This window comes from Rhinolophus sinicus, chromosome 13, assembly GCF_057876585.1.
Source record: "Rhinolophus sinicus isolate RSI-liver-muscle chromosome 13, RSI-T2T, whole genome shotgun sequence".
In the NCBI taxonomy this organism is placed as follows: Eukaryota; Metazoa; Chordata; class Mammalia; order Chiroptera; family Rhinolophidae; genus Rhinolophus; species Rhinolophus sinicus.
The window spans coordinates 22,724,866-22,741,463 of record NC_142513.1 but is presented as its reverse complement, the minus strand read 5'-3'; the positions used below and the strand labels follow the sequence as shown (position 1 = coordinate 22,741,463).

The 16,598-nt window shown below is 48.6% G+C and overlaps 1 protein-coding gene across 5 annotated transcripts in view; it reads left to right on the top strand.

Annotated features, from left to right (window-relative positions):
* The first annotated feature begins 2,303 nt into the window (after window positions 1-2,303).
* HM13 (histocompatibility minor 13) overlaps window positions 2,304-16,598 on the top strand; it is a 37,333-nt gene continuing 23,038 nt past the window's right edge. For 3 of the 5 annotated variants that reach the window (XR_002138829.3, XM_019748493.3, XM_088789207.1), the window contains exons 1-3: window positions 2,305-2,605; window positions 10,845-10,943; window positions 15,842-15,924. Coding sequence is in view for 4 of the 5 variants with exons in the window: in XM_019748493.3 (XP_019604052.2) it covers window positions 2,423-2,605; window positions 10,845-10,943; window positions 15,842-15,924 (365 nt within the window). In the remaining variant the exon portion in view is untranslated. Of the gene's footprint in view, window positions 2,606-10,844; window positions 10,944-15,841; window positions 15,925-16,598 lie in introns of all 5 variants that reach the window. The other 2 variants (XM_019748495.3, XM_088789208.1) reach the window with 2 other exon arrangements.

Sequence of the window (16,598 nt, the reverse complement as noted above, 5' to 3'; positions counted from 1 at the left end):
ACTCCATTGTAAAGAAAATTTCTTATAATTAATAAGTAATCTGTGGGGTAACACTTTAAGACTGTGTGAATATCCTGTTCTTCACCAACCTTCCTCCCAACCGTTTTAGCATCCACTGATGATCCTTGCTTCAATTTTCAGAACTATTTAAGCACGTAATGGTGTGTGCAAGTGTTTAGGTATATATGTGTGAGCATCTGAGAAAAAAATGAAATAGCTGAAATCCATTCACAGTGACCAAATGTAGTAACAAGTGAAAAGGGCTGTGGGGAGGCCTGCCTCTTTCTTTGGAACAAATATTTTTGTAATTTAACGACTCCAGGCTCTAAACAGCCTCCATTCTTGACCTCAGCTCAGATCTCCTCTGGGAAAGCAGCCTAATACAGGAGGCTTTAAAAGATAAAGCCTCGAGCACCCACCTTCAGACCATCTTATCCCTATCTCTGGAGAATATCAAGACAGGTTGGCTTCAAGCCAGAAACCCAACTCTTGATAGGAACTTTCTGAGCTTGGGTCAACCGCTCAGTTCCCTGGGTCATATTCACAATCTCCCACTCTGGAGTGTAAAGGGAGATGGCCAGATACGCCCTAGGCCAAACTAAATCAAGTGCTCAGCCTAGCATGAAGCAGGAGAGTCTCTGATTTCCAACTGTGTGCTCTCAGATGCGGAGGCTCAGAGCCATGAGGTCTGGTTGCTGGGCAAATCTTGTGGCCTAAATTATTGATGGGTGAATTCATCAAGCACCCTACCTTCACCCATCCACTCAGGTCATGTCCAGCAAATTGAAAAACAGAGCCTGAAACTGTATACCATCTACCCAGAACTAAGCTACTCTGTTCCAAACTCCTTAGCCTTCTTTGTGACTGGAATGTTAGAAAGAGCAGAGGCTTTGGAGTCTTACAGACCTGAGTTCAAGTCTCTCCTCTCCCACTGCTGACTGTGTAACCTGGGCTGACTAGTTTACCTCTGTGAGGCTTAGTTTCCTCACCTGTAAAATGGGACCAATCACACCTTACCAGTGTTATTTGGATCAAAGAAAACACACAAACAGCTATTAGTACGGTGCCTGGAATGTACTAGGCGAACAACTCTATTATTCAAACTTTTATAGTCTGGCTGCTTGCCTTTATCTCCCCTCACAATGAACCCCATGCTCTAGCCCCACATCACCACCTGCCAAGCTTGAAAAAGGCCATGTGATTTTACACCATCTGTGCCATTTATCAGCTTATTGCCTCTCAGCTCTAAATCCACTCTTTTCATCAACTCTGTGATAATGGAGCTAAGCCTTGTAAATTTTTCCCTTGCCAACTGACATATGTTAAGCTTTGTCAGTAGCATATACTAGAGGGATAATAGAGGAGAATGGATCTTCCCTTCCTCGTTCTAGATTGGTTCACTTCTTGGAGAACATGCTTTCTTCTCCACTGTTTGGCTCAAACTTTCTCCAGTGCTAGATGCCTGCAGGGTGCAGCTTTCTCCAGTTTGTTTGCTACTTATTTTATCCAGCTCTTAACTGGGGCAGCAGTAGCACACCCAAGAGCCCCAGACACTGTGGGCCTGCACCCACGTCCAGGTCACTTCTACCCTCACCATCTCCTCACCGCTGGACACATATACACTGGGAGCCCCCCAGGGCTGGTAATCTACAGAACCAGCCACCTAACATTCATCCTCAGGAACTGGATGGAACTGCCCTGGCCCAAGCCATATGCACAAGTGCACTAGATTCATAGAGAAAGAGGTCGCTCTTAATTATTTATCGCCATTAATATGCTATGTAACATACATAACATCTTGTAAACTAACATCCTATAAACTTTATATTTTATTTATTTATTTTGTTCATTTTATTTATTGTCTTCCCAACACCCCCCCCCCAATCCCACCAAACTAAAAATGCAAGCTTCATAAGGGCGCGGATGGACTTTTGCTTGTATTGTTCCCTCTATGTCCCCAGAGCCTAGGACAGTGTCATACAATGGTATACTCAAATATTAAACACTGAAGAAGTGAAGTAAAGATTAAATATTGGAATGAAAGCATGCATGCGTAAACAAATTCTTAGTTATTAGGATGAGGCTCTGTGGGACAGCCTGGGATTGAGGAGCTCGACTGGGCCTGGGGAATGGGATCCTCAGGTTTCCCTCGGGATGGACGTCCACCGCAGTGGTCCAGGGTTCCTTTCCGCACCGCTAGCAAGTTGCTTAGCAACCGGACGCCCGGCCCTCCGCCACCGTTAGAGGGCGCGCGGGCGGGGAGACGTGAACGCGCACGCGTGCGCGGCACGGGCCGGTGAAGGAGGCACGTCACTTCCTGTTTCTTTAGGGGAACGTGGCTTTCCCTGCAGCGGCCGTCATCTCATCTGCGTCTCCGCTGCAGCGGCCGGAACTGGAGTCGGAACCCGCGGGCAGCCTCGCCATGGACTCGGCCCTCAAAGACCCGCATAATGGCAGCGCCGAGGCAGGCAGCCCGGCCAACGGCACGACGCGGCCGCCTTCCACGCCCGAGGGCATCGCGCTGGCCTACGGCAGCCTCCTGCTCATGGCGCTGCTGCCCATCTTCTTCGGCGCCCTGCGCTCGGTGCGCTGCACCCGCGGCAAGGTAGGGTCAGTGGCAAACCCCGCGCTTTCCTTCTCTCACCCGGGACACGGCTGACACGGACCCGCCTCCCCTAGACGGTACAGACTTTCCCTCCTTTCCCTGACCCTTCCCAGCCTTGATCACCACCGCTTCTCCACCCCAGGCCCACATCCCGGGGCTGGCCTTAGGTGCCCCGGGATCTGGGCCCCGACCCGCGAACCAGGTACCGACACCTTCCTCGAATAGGACCTGGTTTCTACCCCCACTCGCACCTTGACACATCCCTCTCTCTGTACATCATACTGAGAACACTGTCAGCCCACCCCCACATTGCGATTCGGGCACTAATTGTTCCGAGCTTACTGGACCCACCCAGCCCAGCTGCACCCTTTGCTCTGGCTGCCCATCCCGTCTAGGACAGTCATCACCCGTCCCGGGCTCTGGGTTAACCCCATCCTGTACCTCATGGGGCACTGGTCCCGAGAACTACCGAATGGTACAATCTCGTGTCATCCCTCCCTTAGGAACCCTGCCCCACACCATCCCATGGCAGATTCTAGCATCCAGGCCCATCCCTAGACTCTGACATCTGTCTAACTGGAATCTGTGCTCTGTAGTCTGCTCTCCCAGAACCCCCAGATCAGTTCCTTGCCCCTGCTTCAAAAAGATTAACGGAAGAATGTAGCCCCAGCTCAGCCCCCAGGTTTTGCATCACTTTCTGGAACCAATTCCCCTCAGCCAGCCCCCTCAGAACCTAGCACCTTGGTGCGTCCCGTTTTAACCAGGCATTGACCCCTCATTTTGCTGGTTTCCTCTCCCTGACAAGCAGCCAACCTTCTCCTACCTGTCCTAGCCTGAGCCCAGACCCTGTTCCAATCCCTAACCCTGTTCCCACCCCAGACCTTGACCCTGCCTCAAAGTAGCCTTTCTCCATATACCCCTCAAGACAGTCCCTCCACCAAATTGGGCCCACCTGCTGACTAACTGAGCTGCTATTGGCCTCCCTGCTGAAACTGGGCCAGACCTCATCCCTGGCCTTCCTCAGTGTCTGTCCCATTGGGTATCGAAGAGAACCCTAGCATCTTCCACCTCCCTATTTCCTCCCCCCCGCCCTTCTTCCCTATATTAAGCCCTCTCTAGCCCATTATACCAATGGCTTCTCACTTCCTGGTAACCAATCCCCTCCTCCTGATCTGCAGCTCCCTGCTGCTCCTCCCTAACCCAAACCTGAAGTTGAACCTCAGCGGAAGCTCTTACCCAGAGGGCAGGCCCACAAAGCAGCTGCCACTTTTGAAACTGCTCAAGCCTGGGTTTTGAAACATTGCCCAACTTGAGTGGGGGTGGAGGCCTGCCACCTTCCTTCCCCAAGATCAGAGTCAACTGTTGACTCTGGTCAGACGCAGAGGGGAGCAGTCAGGAAGGGCTTAGGTGGCCCCCTTTGCCTTTCTACTTTGCCTGTATTTAAGCAGAGTTCAGGTGGCCTTCAACCTCCCTACCATACCTTTCAGGCAGACACTTGGTACAAGGAGACTATGTGAAGTAGACCAGGACAAACGAGGTGACAGGCACCATGTGTGAGCTGGGCAGTTTGAGCTGAGGAGCTTCCAAAACGGTTTGAGTGATTATTGGCACCTTTGGCATATGAATCACTAATCTTTGAGAAAACACCTTCCAGGCAACAAAATTTCCTGAACCGCCACTGTTCTCTAGGGTGTGGGGATGCTGCAGAGATGAGTGGGTCAGAGCCCTGTCACCAGGGAGTTTAAGTGTCTGGATGAAGGAGAAATAACTCCCTCCTAATACAGGTGATTGGAATACAGGTAATGCTCGGGGTTTAGCGAGCAAAGCTGAGCATCCCTGGGGCAGGGCAGGGCGGCTTTGTGCCAAAGGTGGGCTTGAGCCTTGCTGTAGAAGACATTGAAGGCAGAGGTGCAAGGCAGTTCAGGAGATAGTGTGGCTGGAGCAGAGGGTCTGGATGGAAGAGAACTTGAGATCCACCGTAGCCTCTAAATACCTCCCCCTAGCATCTCCTGGGGGGCAGCAGGGGTTGGAAGACCGCATGAAATTGCAAACCGCCTGATCCTTACGCTCCTACCATTAGGATATTCTAAAGCTTACAAAGGCTTCATTCACCCTCTTTGATTATTCCAGCGACCAAGTGTGGCAGGCAGAGCCCATTTTATTATCCCCATTGTACAGAGAAAGAAACTGAGGGTCAAAGAAATTACTTCTCAAGCTCACTCTGCCAATTAGGAATAGAACCAGGTGTCACTAGTCCTAGTCCAGGGCACTCACCTTGATACACAGGTTCCTCTAAAGACCCACACAAGTGGCATTTTGGCCTAGGAAAAGGACAGGACAAATGACTTCCTTCTACCCTGAGTCATGCTTTCCTGGTCATTTGGCAATGAAAGAGAAAAGTCAGTGGGGGGTCCCAGGCCTTTTGATTTCCCACCAAAGCCAGCTGAGAGAGAGCATGTGAGGACAGAATTCTCCCTGGGGCCAACTTATCCATAACAGGCAGGGCAAATTGTGACATGATAGGGAGAAGGTGGAGCATCCAGGAGTGTGTTGGGAGAAATAGCCATGGGAGGAGCAATCTTAGAGGGTGCTCAGAGCAAATCCCAGCCCCAGCGATAGCTGCACATCAGATTGAAGAGTCCCTCAGTCAAGTGGACTGGGCTTCTGCTCTGTGCCAGACCCTGAGCTGGGTACCAGGAGTGCCGGGACAAAGAAGGCCAAGCCCTGCTTTCACACAGCTCCGTCACCAAGGAGAAACAGATGTGTGAGTCTCCGACTCAACTGAGTGCTGATGTGCCCCCTAGAGGAGTTGTCTTTGTGTAGAGGACTGAGAGTTCAGCAGGCAGAACCCGAAGAGGGAGGCCTGGGACCACAAGGTGTGTTCTGGGAGGTGGTGAGTAGTGTGACCAGAGCCCTGTACAGGGGCGTGGATGGGGCGGCAAGATGCTCATGGAGGGGCTTTCTGAGGTACAGAGTCCTGAAGGCAACAGTAACAGTTAATCTTCCTAGTTTCAAAATTGCTACACACTTGCACTTGTTAAAAAAAATTCAAGCAATGCAGCAGTATTTTAAAGGAAAAGGGTCCTCAGTACCACTCCTTGGAAATAACCCAGTTAGCTGTTCAGTGAGTAACCTCCCAGAACTTCTGCTGTGTGTATACAAACATTGTGTGTGTGCCTGTACCATCGGTAAAATTTATTTTTATGTAAATCGAATTGTATAGCACACAATGCTCTACAACTTGATTTTCCTTTTTTCCTGTTAACAGTGTCTTGGTCATTTTCCCATGTCATTACCTGTGGGTCCACCTATTGTTCTATGGCAGGGAGGGTGGGTTTCACATGCCCAAGGTATAGAATTCCAGAGGAACAAGGGTGCACAGTGACTCTTCCAACCCCACTGCCCCGGTTCCCTCCGCAGTGGCAGCCCTGCTACCTGTTTCTTGGATAACAAGCCAAGAGATTCTGTGCTTTTACAGATAAACATATGCTTTTCCCCAGTTTTGCTGTCTAACTATTACATTTTGTTGGATACGCATATACACTCTTTTTTGCACCTTGCTTTTTTTCCCCACACACATGTTGGAGGTGAATATGTCAGCACTTGTGGAGTGGTTGTGTTTCTTTATCAGCCGTACGACGTCCCACCTGGACCGCGCAGTGTATTGAGAGCCCTGGTCCTCAAAGTGGGAGCCCTGGCCCAACGCATCAGCATCACCGGGTACTGGTGAGAAACGCACATTCTGAACGAAACTCCAGGTGGGCCCAGCAGTCTGTTTTCACGTGCCCTGGTGGTGACTCTGATGTATGCTTGCGTGGGAGAACCTCTCGCTTAGAGTCCCCCGCTGGTCATGAAGGGTGTGTCAGGCTTTTGCTGTTGCTGAAATTAAGCCCCTGTACATTTGTTATTTCACACTTGTCTGTGTATTTGTAGAATAGGTTCCTTGAAGTCGATTTTCTGGGTCCAAGGCTATGTGAGTGTTTTAACTTTACCAAGTCATCCACCATCGAGGTTGTGTCAGTTTACGCTCCCACCAGCAGAGACCTCGATTCCTGTGTAATGGTCGCTTAGTAGTCCACCTTCCGGAGGTTTTTGAGCAGGGATGTGACACAGTCAGGTTTAGGCTGCAGAAAGCACTCCTGGCAGAGCGGTGGTAGGCAGGAGGAAGAAAGGAAAGAGGCTGGCTGGTGAGGTGGTTGGGTGAAGACTGCCGTGGCGGGGGGGGGGGGGGCAAAGCATTGGGGTGCAGGGTTCGGAAAATGCTTAGGAAGCAGAATTGGGGCGAGGTGAATGAGTGACAGTGTGGTAAGGAAAGGGGAACCCTGGCGTCTCCAGCTGGAGTGACAGAGTAACAGAATGGTCCATGAATTGCAGAGCGTTTCTAGGGCATGGCCTGGAAGCGGTACTCCCAGAGCTCGAGGAGAGCCTAAGCCTCGAAGCCAGGCATCGGTCTTCCTTCACTGCTTTTGCTTCCGCCCTGATAACTGAACATCTAGAATATCACTGGAAGCTAAATTTATTCTGCTATTTGTGTCAGTTACCCCCCCCCCCCAAACTCTCTAATTATGTTGTGTGTTTCAGGAGCTACTGCATTTGCATAGGAGCATCTGGTTAAAAAAAAAAAAAATCCAAATTGAATTAGTAGAGAATCCTAACAACATACAGTGTTTTTGTAACTACGAAGATTAAATGTTCTGTTACCATCAGGAGTCTGTTCCTCAGAAAGGGCTCAGGCTCCCCTAGTATCTTGCCACAACTTTCCAGCAGCAACTTCCAGATAGGAAAGAAAGAGAGCGTCTAGGGAGTAATAGCCAAGAGTTTGGGCCTCACCAGCTGGCTTCAGTGTGAGTCCTGGCTCTACCACTGCCGGCTGTGTGACCTTACAGCACGTTACTTCACCTCGCTGAGCCTCAGTTTCCTCATCTATAAAACAGAGCTCTTAAAAGTACCTGCTGTGTAGGGTTTTTGTGAGGATGAAATCATGTAAAGCACCTAGAACAGTACTCGGCCCCTAGAAAGCTCTCAGTAAGTGTTATCCTTATTACTGTTAATTGTCAGTCAGATTTCAAGTCTGCCATTCTGACTCAACATTACAGCGTGGGATATTTATAACAATCACCCACAGAGGAGACCTGATTCCTCTGTATGGTGGAGCAGCTGTCCACCCTTGTTTGTCATCAAGTAATATTAAGCCCCTTCCTGCCCAGGTTACTGGGCTGAAGTGAAAGGAATACGTGGAAATGAGCCCTAACACTGGTTTGTAGGTGAAGCCAGAGTCCCCTGTATACTTTCACACCAGTGTGCTTGGCCTTTAAGGTCTTGCTTAAGTGGCATCTGCTCTAGCCACCTCTGACACTCCCCTGCTTCCCTACAGAAGTGGTGTCCTGTCTGTTTTCTCATGATTCCCTTGTTCATAATAATACAAATCGTTGCTACAGCTTGAGAGACATGCTCAAGGCACAGCACCAAGTACTTGGGGTGCAAAAACCATAGACTCCTGACACTCATTACAGCTGAGTAAATTGAGGCTCCGAGAGAAAATAACTCCCAAGGTCCTATAGTTGGAAAGAAGCAGAGCTGGGTGGCAGACTGGCCTTGCTGACATCAGAGCCCTCTCAGCCATTTGGCACTCGAGCTGTGTATTGCACTAGTACACATGTCTTATTTTGTCTCGTGTCACACTGTATTGCGATATTCTATTTACACGTCAAGGTCTTGGCCTACCTGCCTGTGAGCTCTTTGGGGTCAGCAGCTAGTCTGTGTGTGCACATGCACACGTGCGCCCGCTCGCCCACTGCTGCTACCCAGGCAACATTGAATTTGCCGAGGTACCCAGAGGGGGTGAGGAACTTACCCAAGCCCCTCAGCACATTGCTGCCAAAAGCAGAAACCAATGGCTGGGAGAGAAGAGGGAAGGAAAATAACCCTGCCTTGCAGTGTCAGTGTTGCTCACCCCGCTCATTGCCACCTCCCAGCAGAGCTGCCGGAGGGTGACTCACAGAGCCGGCTCTGGGAACTCCAGAGGGGAGTGCCTACCTGCCAGCCCTGTGGCCAGGCCACCTCCGCTCTGCATATGTGGGGGTTTGGTGAAGGGCCTCCTGATAATCGCAGCTCCTCATGCTGTCACAGCCCTGCAGTTTGTCGGGCTCTTTCACAATTCATCTCCTTTGGTTAAGCCTCTTGGCCCTTTGAGAGGTAAGTAAAGCTAGAGGAGGTCATCTGTTTGACAGATGAGTAAATGATTTGTCTCGGTCACCCCGTAAGCCCGTAAAAGAGCAATGAATACCTTGGCTATACTTTATATGCATCATTTTGTACATGTACGAATTGTATCTGTAGGAAAAATTCCCAGAAGTGGTATTGCTTAGTCAAAGGGTGTGTGCATTTGTGACCGGGACAGATATTGCCAACGTGCTGCCTACAGCAAGGCCGATAACCCTTCTGTCAGCAGTGTGGGTCGTCGGAACCTGTTTCCCCTCAGCCTCTCGAACTCAGTATGTTATCAAACATGGATTTTTGTCATTCTGACAAAAAATGGAATCTCGGTGTACTGTAATTTGAGCTTCTCTTATTAAGGATGAGAAGGAACATTTTTCCTGTGATTATGAGCCATTTGTCGTTCCTGTTCTGCGAATCTTTGTATCTTGGGTATGTGCAAGTTACGATTTGACACACCTACCAAATTGCCCTCCCCAAAAGGCTGGACCAGGTTGTACACAAACCGATGGCATTTAAACATCCCGGTACCCCACCTCTCCATCTCCTAGAGATCGTTTCATGGGCTCACTGCTCTATGCCCCATCTCCTTCCCTTTCTGCAGCCTTCCCTGCCGGGGTACAAGGGCGTCTCTGTGCCAAAATCTACCTCTCCAATTGTCACCCCAATAAACTTTTTAAAAAAAAGAAAGAAAAAAGACAACCTTTCCAGGCAGCTGCCCCCCGCCCCCAGCGTGTTCTTTCCTGTTGGTTTTTAAGAGGCAGCTGTGAGCCAAAATATTAATGAGACACTGCAGCTGAGCCTGATGCCTTCTCCCAGGGATGCTGGTGCCGTGTTCGCAGCATGGACAGGATGGGGGAATCTCGGGCGCTGCGATGAGCCTATGGCTCTTGTGGAGAGAGCTTCCCTTGGGCAGGAGCAGAAGTCTCATCTGACATTGCTACGACTTTCAGTAGCTGTAATATAAAACAGAATTAGACACATAAAAGGCAGTGAGAATTGCAGTTGGGACGTGGGCTTGTCCCAGTGGGGAAATCAGGCAAAGCTTCACTGCAGTGACAATTGCTGGGTCCTTGAGGACTGAGGATTTTGCCGAGCGGGGGGCATGGAGAGTATCATGGTCCTGGAGTGTTTCACTTCGTGTTTTTAATATAAATTCAAATCAGACTTACACTACTCATGATGGGTTTTCATTAGAAAGTCTTTCGGTGTGAAGTCTGTGAAGCTGTTTAATTCCTGTGTTACACTGTTATTCCATTTCCAAGTTTTTCCATTTTTATAGTACTGAAGTTATTTTGATTGCATTCCATTCTTTTTCATGTAAATATTTATCCTCTGTCAGCTCTTTACCCAGATCACACTCTTGCCAACTATAGCATCTGCCATTGTAAATTTAATTGCGGCTTTTACTCTTACCAGATTCAATTTTCCCAAATTTCTTAAGTTTAAGTGTTGTCAAGATTTGCTTTTCTTTGTGGTTCGTGTCTTCCCATGTGTGGGTTCAGCCCTTGTCAGTTTTGTTTGTCGTTTAGTTCCACTCACTATTCACTACCTGCTGAATAAAAGATGAATCATATTTTCCTGTTAGCTAACCCATAAGAAAATTGGAAATAGTGCTCATGAGTTCTGGGACTCTGTTGTTACCAGTTCCCAGAGTTTGTTCTTTCAGTTATTACACACTGTGTGCCTGCCTCTGCGATAGCTCTTCTCCCCAGATATGCCACCTGTGCACAGGGTCCCCCCTGGACTGTCCCGATTGGGGTCCAGATCTCCTCAATGGAAAAATAGCGGGAGCAGAGCATCTTGCCCCAGGGTGGTTGGGCAGCACCCCTGGCAGAGGGAACAACATTAATGAAACCTCAAGTCGGCAAAATATGGGAACCCCAAGGCACCTAAATGAACCAGGGCAGAGAGAGGGAAGGCAGTGAAGGGACTATTCGGACACCAAATTCTCACCAGTGTCCAGCCCTTAGAGGCCAGAACCACACCCCTGCTCAGTCGGCACCTTTCTTCTCGCCTCCAGAACGCTTCGGACATGCCCGAGACCATCACCAGCCGGGACGCCGCCCGGTTCCCCATCATCGCCAGCTGCACGCTCTTAGGGCTCTACCTCTTTTTCAAAGTAAGTCCTTTGCTTACCTGTCATGTCGTTTGGTTCCAGTAACTTTATTTTATTGTGTTTCCATTTTTCCCATCACAGGAGACATGCATGTTCATTTATGGAAAATAAAGAGCAGGGAAAAAAATCAGAATAATTTACCCTAGACCCACTACCCAAGGACAACCACTATTGGTGTTTGGAACTCTGTCCCACCAGTCTTTACTTCATGGAGCTTTTCTCCATGGAGCTTTTTGTTTTGTTTTCATAATACCCGTTTGGTTTCATTGTACTGTTTATGTTGGGATGGGTCTAGCTGATGTCTCAGACATACCTCCGCCATACTAATTGCTTTTTTTTTTTTTTTTTTTAATTTATCGAGGTTTATTTTCCCAATAAAAGTTACACAGGCTCAGTGTTGAAAACCTGGAAAATACAGAAAAGTAAAAAGGGAAAAACAGCAGTCATCCAAAACCCCACTACCAGAGACAGTCACAGATTCCCCTTGGAGGTGTGTCCTTCCACTGTTTCTTCCCGTGCATGGTTTTGCCGTAGCTGTGACCACGTGCTGTGTTCAGTTTTGTAGCTGCTTTTTCCACTCCACATTAATAACATCATAAGCATTTTCTCATGTTACTGCAAACTCTCCTTTAACTTTTTAAAAAATATAACATGTACTATTTTCTAATTATAAAGGTAATATATGCCGAAAACTTAAAGGGAGGGGAAATCTTAAGAGAGGGACACGTGCACAGAGCTAATCCCTACGAACATTTTGGCATATCTCCTTTCAGGCTTCTAATAAGCATATTTTTAACATAATTATTATTATAATAATAGTGTTGTGGTGTGTGTTTTTTAATAGTACATCACAAGCGCTTTTTTCCTGGTCATTGAAAATTCCTCAAGGACAACCTTTAATTTACTTTTTAAAAATACCACATACATGGTAAAATTTTTTCAATCTAAGGGAAGGTACAAATGAGCCATAATCCTCTCCCCAATATAGTTTCTTGTGAATCTTTCTTCTATGCATAGGTCTACATTTATGTTAAATTTTAAAAATAAATACATGTCCCAAACATAACGATTCTTACCATGGAGATATTTTTGTATCAACACAGTCAAATCTACCTCATTCTTTTTTAACAGCTGCTCGTGGTTCTGCTTTACAGATGTGCCCTGAAGGGTATTTAGTGCTGGGGCATCAGAGCAGTGCTGCCGGGAACGTCTTCGTGCACATATCTTGGCATGGGCACATATTTTCAAGTATATCTGCAGTGGGATTACCAGGTCAAATAGCATCTCCACTTGTAATCTGGACAGATAGTGCCACGTCCCTCCAAGGAGACTACCAGTTTGCATCCCCTCTAACTAACAGTCACAAGCGTGCTGGCTTCCCTATACTCTCACCTGCATTGCATAGCATCCAGATTCATTATTTTTACCAGCCTGCAAGTGAGTCAAAAACGTAATTGCTAACGCTTGTAATTGTTTCCTATTTCATTGCTCCCTCATTGTTGGATCAGAACTACTCTTTTTAATGGTTTTCAGGATATCCTTTCAAGCAGATACGCCACAACTGACGTACCACGTCCCCCACTTTAAACAGAAAAAAATCATTCTGATTTTTACTTTTATAAATTAAGAGTACATCAAATAACATTAGGTATTCACTGATTTTTTTTTTCCGGACCTCGGGTGAAGAGTAGAATTTATCAGATGCTTCTGAGTCGTGGCACACCATCATCAGTCCACGTCAGGCCCCCTCCTTGTATTCCCCCCTCTACCCCGGATGCCCACCTCCATTTCCTACTTCCACTTCCCCCTCTGCCAGAGGCACCTGCTCTAATGATTTGACTTATGTGTCTCCTTGTAAAATCTGTGGTGTTGGTGTATCTGTGGGTATTGAGTGAAAGTCTAGTTTCCATGAATAGAATTGTGCGATACATCCCCCTCTGTTTCCTTTTCCTTTCCCCTGTTCTTTTGAAATCTTTCTGTCATTCTGTGTGCATCTAGCCCACCGCCTCTGACTTGGCGTTTAGCAGATGTGTCTCAAGTTTCTGCTGTGCTGAGTGCCAGGAACACACACCCAGACCCTTGCCTCAAGACCCTCTAACACTTTTAGTATTTAGGGTTCTTTCCTTAGGCTAGATTCCGCAGAAAGGAATTTCTGGCAGGAGAGGGTACGCACATTTTTACTGAAGGCACTGGGTGCCCGTTGCTCAACTTGTCCTCTCCTGGCGGGTAAGCACATCCTGCCTTCTGCCAGAGGGCACAGCATACCCCTTTCCCATGTTGACATTTCTTCTGAAGGCAGTTGCCTGGACAACACAGCCACCAGATTTCTCCCAAACTCCAGACTGACAACTGGTTAGTTGGTTTGCTTAACAGAGACTGTCACTCAGCCCCTTCCCTCCTCTCCTCCTGACAGGGAGCACTGGAGTATATTAACATTTGTCAAAATCATAAAATTTACTTGATCCTACCGCATCTAAAACTGATTGCTTTAAGGCAGCTTTTAAAAGTTAAACTTTCTAGCAGCCAGGGTACAAAGAAAGTGAGACTTGGCACACAATTCCTAGCCCACACAGTCAAGCCAGCCAGAAGCTGAAAGGTGCAGCCAGAGAGAAATGTTTCCTGAGGGCCCACATTGAAAGAACACTATGTGAGCGGCACACCACATGATCTTAAGGAAAACAATCTTAAGGAAACATGATCTTAAGGAAAGATCTGTGTTCACAGGTCTTTTCTTACAGCATTCACATTAGAGACCACTGGTTTGCTCATCCATTCACTCATTCTACTGACATTTATTGAGTGCCTGCTATGCGCCAGGCCCTCTGCTGGATGCTGGGGACATCAGAGTGACAAAAACCCGTCCTCAAGGAACTTCCTGTTAAGTAGTGGAGACAGACACTCATTAAATAGTCACATAGGTGAATGTGAAGTTACAGTCCTAGGAAGTGCTGTGAAGGTCTGCAGCGCCAGGAAAGCAAAGAATCAGCCTGGAGTAAACCCCTGCTCCTGCCGGGGCCCCTCCATTTTAGACAGCAGCACCTCCATCCACCTCTCTACACAGCGAAAACCCCGGAAGTTACCCTGCTCCCTGTTCCTTCTCAGCCCTCATAGCCCCTGCGTCTCCAGCTCCAGGACAGATGTGGGATCTGACCACTGATCATCACGTCCCTCCCTCCCAGCCCAGGGCACCACCCTTCCTCCTTAGGATTATGCAGTGTCCTCCTCACTGGACTCTGCTCCCACTTTTACCCTATAGAATCTGTCTTCCACATGGCAGCAGAGGGATCCTCCCAGGCCATCACATCACAGCCCTGCCCTCAGCCCTCCAAATCCCTCCTTTTCACCCAAATGACTCTAAAGCCTTTTCACACTGCTGCAGCATCTGTCTGCCTCCTACCTTCCCAGCCTCATCTCCTGACACTCCCTCAGCTCCAGGCTCAGGCCCTCACTATTCCCTGCACTTATAAGCATGTGCCTACCTCAGGGCCCTCGCACTCGCCCTTCCCTCTGCCTCAAATGTTCTTCCCCCAAATATCCTCACAGCTGCTCCCTTCACTAAGGATCCTACTCCTAAATGAAGTGAATGTCATCCTGTTGGGGGCTTTCGCCTGTCTAATTAGCAGCTCTTCCTGCTTCTCTCTCCATCTCCTTGTGCTGCTTTGCTTTTCTTCTTGGCTCCCATCACCACCTAACAATATATTGCATATTCGTATCTTTGGAGATTCTCCCTCCCTCATTGCCACTTACCTGCCTTATTCCTTGCTGTGTCCCTAATGGTTGGCCCGACGTCCTACATGTCGTAGGCAGTCAGTAGACATGAGCTGAATTAACGACGGCGTAATCATGTCAAGGAAAGCTGCTCTGAGCTGAGAGCAGAAAAAGGATGAGTCAGGTTGGCCTATGTGGAGAGAGGAGAGCATCCAGGCAGCAGAAGGCATGAGCACAGACTGCCCCGGGCGGGAATGTGACACCAACAGGACTGCAGAGAGGCCAGTGTGGCCGCAGCATGTAGCCAAGAAGTGGTATGGCGTGAGCCGTGGCTGAGGACATCTGCAGCGGCCATCGTGAGGGCCCAAGAGGCCACAGTGAGGACATGGGCCTCAAGCCGTGAGGGAAGCTGCTGAGAGGCATTAAGCAGGGGAGCGACGTGATCAGCCGGGCTTTCTGGAGAGTGCCCTGTGTCCCCGTGGCCCCCGAAGCAGCACACGGCCTCCCAGTCAGAGGCCATTCGCAGTGACAGATTCAGATGATGCAGCGAACGTGGCGCCACATGGCAGAGCTTCCCAAAGTGCAGAGTTAGCACGTGACGGTGGCTTTGGAGCACTGAGACAGAATGTTCCTTGGTTTTACTGCACACCCTAAGACCCAGAAGCGGCTGTCAGGGCCGGCGGTCAGAACTTGCCACCATCACCATGGGAGGAATTGTCCAGAAGAGCATTAAGTGGAGTGGGGTGCAGATGACTTGTAACCGGCGTGCCTGGGACCTTGGTGGGCTGTGGGGGGCTCCGTAGAACAGAGAGGAGGAAACTTGAAAGAGAGTGTGTTCTGAGGTCCAAACAGTGCTCTTGGGACTCTGAACTTCAGACTCCCCTCCCCCACAATTCCCATGCAGGATTCTGGGCACAAACATAGTATTGTCTGTCTCCAGGTAACAAAGCCACCAAGGTCAAACCCTTGGACAGACTCCTTTGGGAGGTGCATCTGGCAGCCCGAGGTTCCTCTTTTTTTTCCCCATAGCCACAGAAACTGGAAGGCCCCTAGTGCTCTCAGAGATTCTTTCTGACACTGTTTCCCAACTCTAGAGGGGTGCAGCCAACTTCCAGAAGAGAAGCCAGGACTCTGGTTTCCTCGCAGCCACCAGCAACCCTGACTTCCTGTTTCTCTTTGTATTTCTGCCTCAGATATTCTCCCAGGAGTACATCAACCTCTTGCTGTCCATGTATTTCTTCGTGCTGGGAATCCTGGCCCTGTCCCACACCATCAGGTCAGAAGGCATCTCTGCAGCCTTTGAAGCAGCTTTCTCAGGAGCCAGTACAGGGTCTTGGATGAGAACATGACCTATGGCATCATTCAGAGCCAGGTTTGAATCCTGGCTGTAAAACCCAAAGGCATCCTCCCGTGTCACACCGTAGGTTACCTAGGATAAGAGCTGTAACCTCTCTGGGCCACAGTTTCCTTACAGGGACTGATGAGAGTATTCGGTGAGCCCTCTAAGAGTATCCCCGATTGTTGGGAAAGTAGTATTTGTGAAAAGTAATGTCATGTTACTTGTCGCAGTACTGAGCTGAGTAACACCAGAGCTTCGTATCAGGTAGTGTAGCCTGTGGCACCAAACACTCAGCGAGGCGCCTCACACGTGATCTTATTCCATAAAGAGAGAGGGGCAGTTAGTGAGAAGATACGAGTGCAGGCTCTGGAATTTGACTATCTGACTTTGAATCCAGACTCTGCCACTTAATAGCCTTGTGACTTTGGGCAAGTTACTTAATCTCTCTGGCCTCAATTTCCTCTTCTGAATGTAGAGGAAAATACTGGTACCTTCCTCATGGATCATGTGGAAAGCTTTTAGCACAGTGTCTGGCACTTAATGTGCTCAGGAACCACTAATTGTTGCCATTATTATTTTTATTATTATTATTATTATTATTATTATTATTA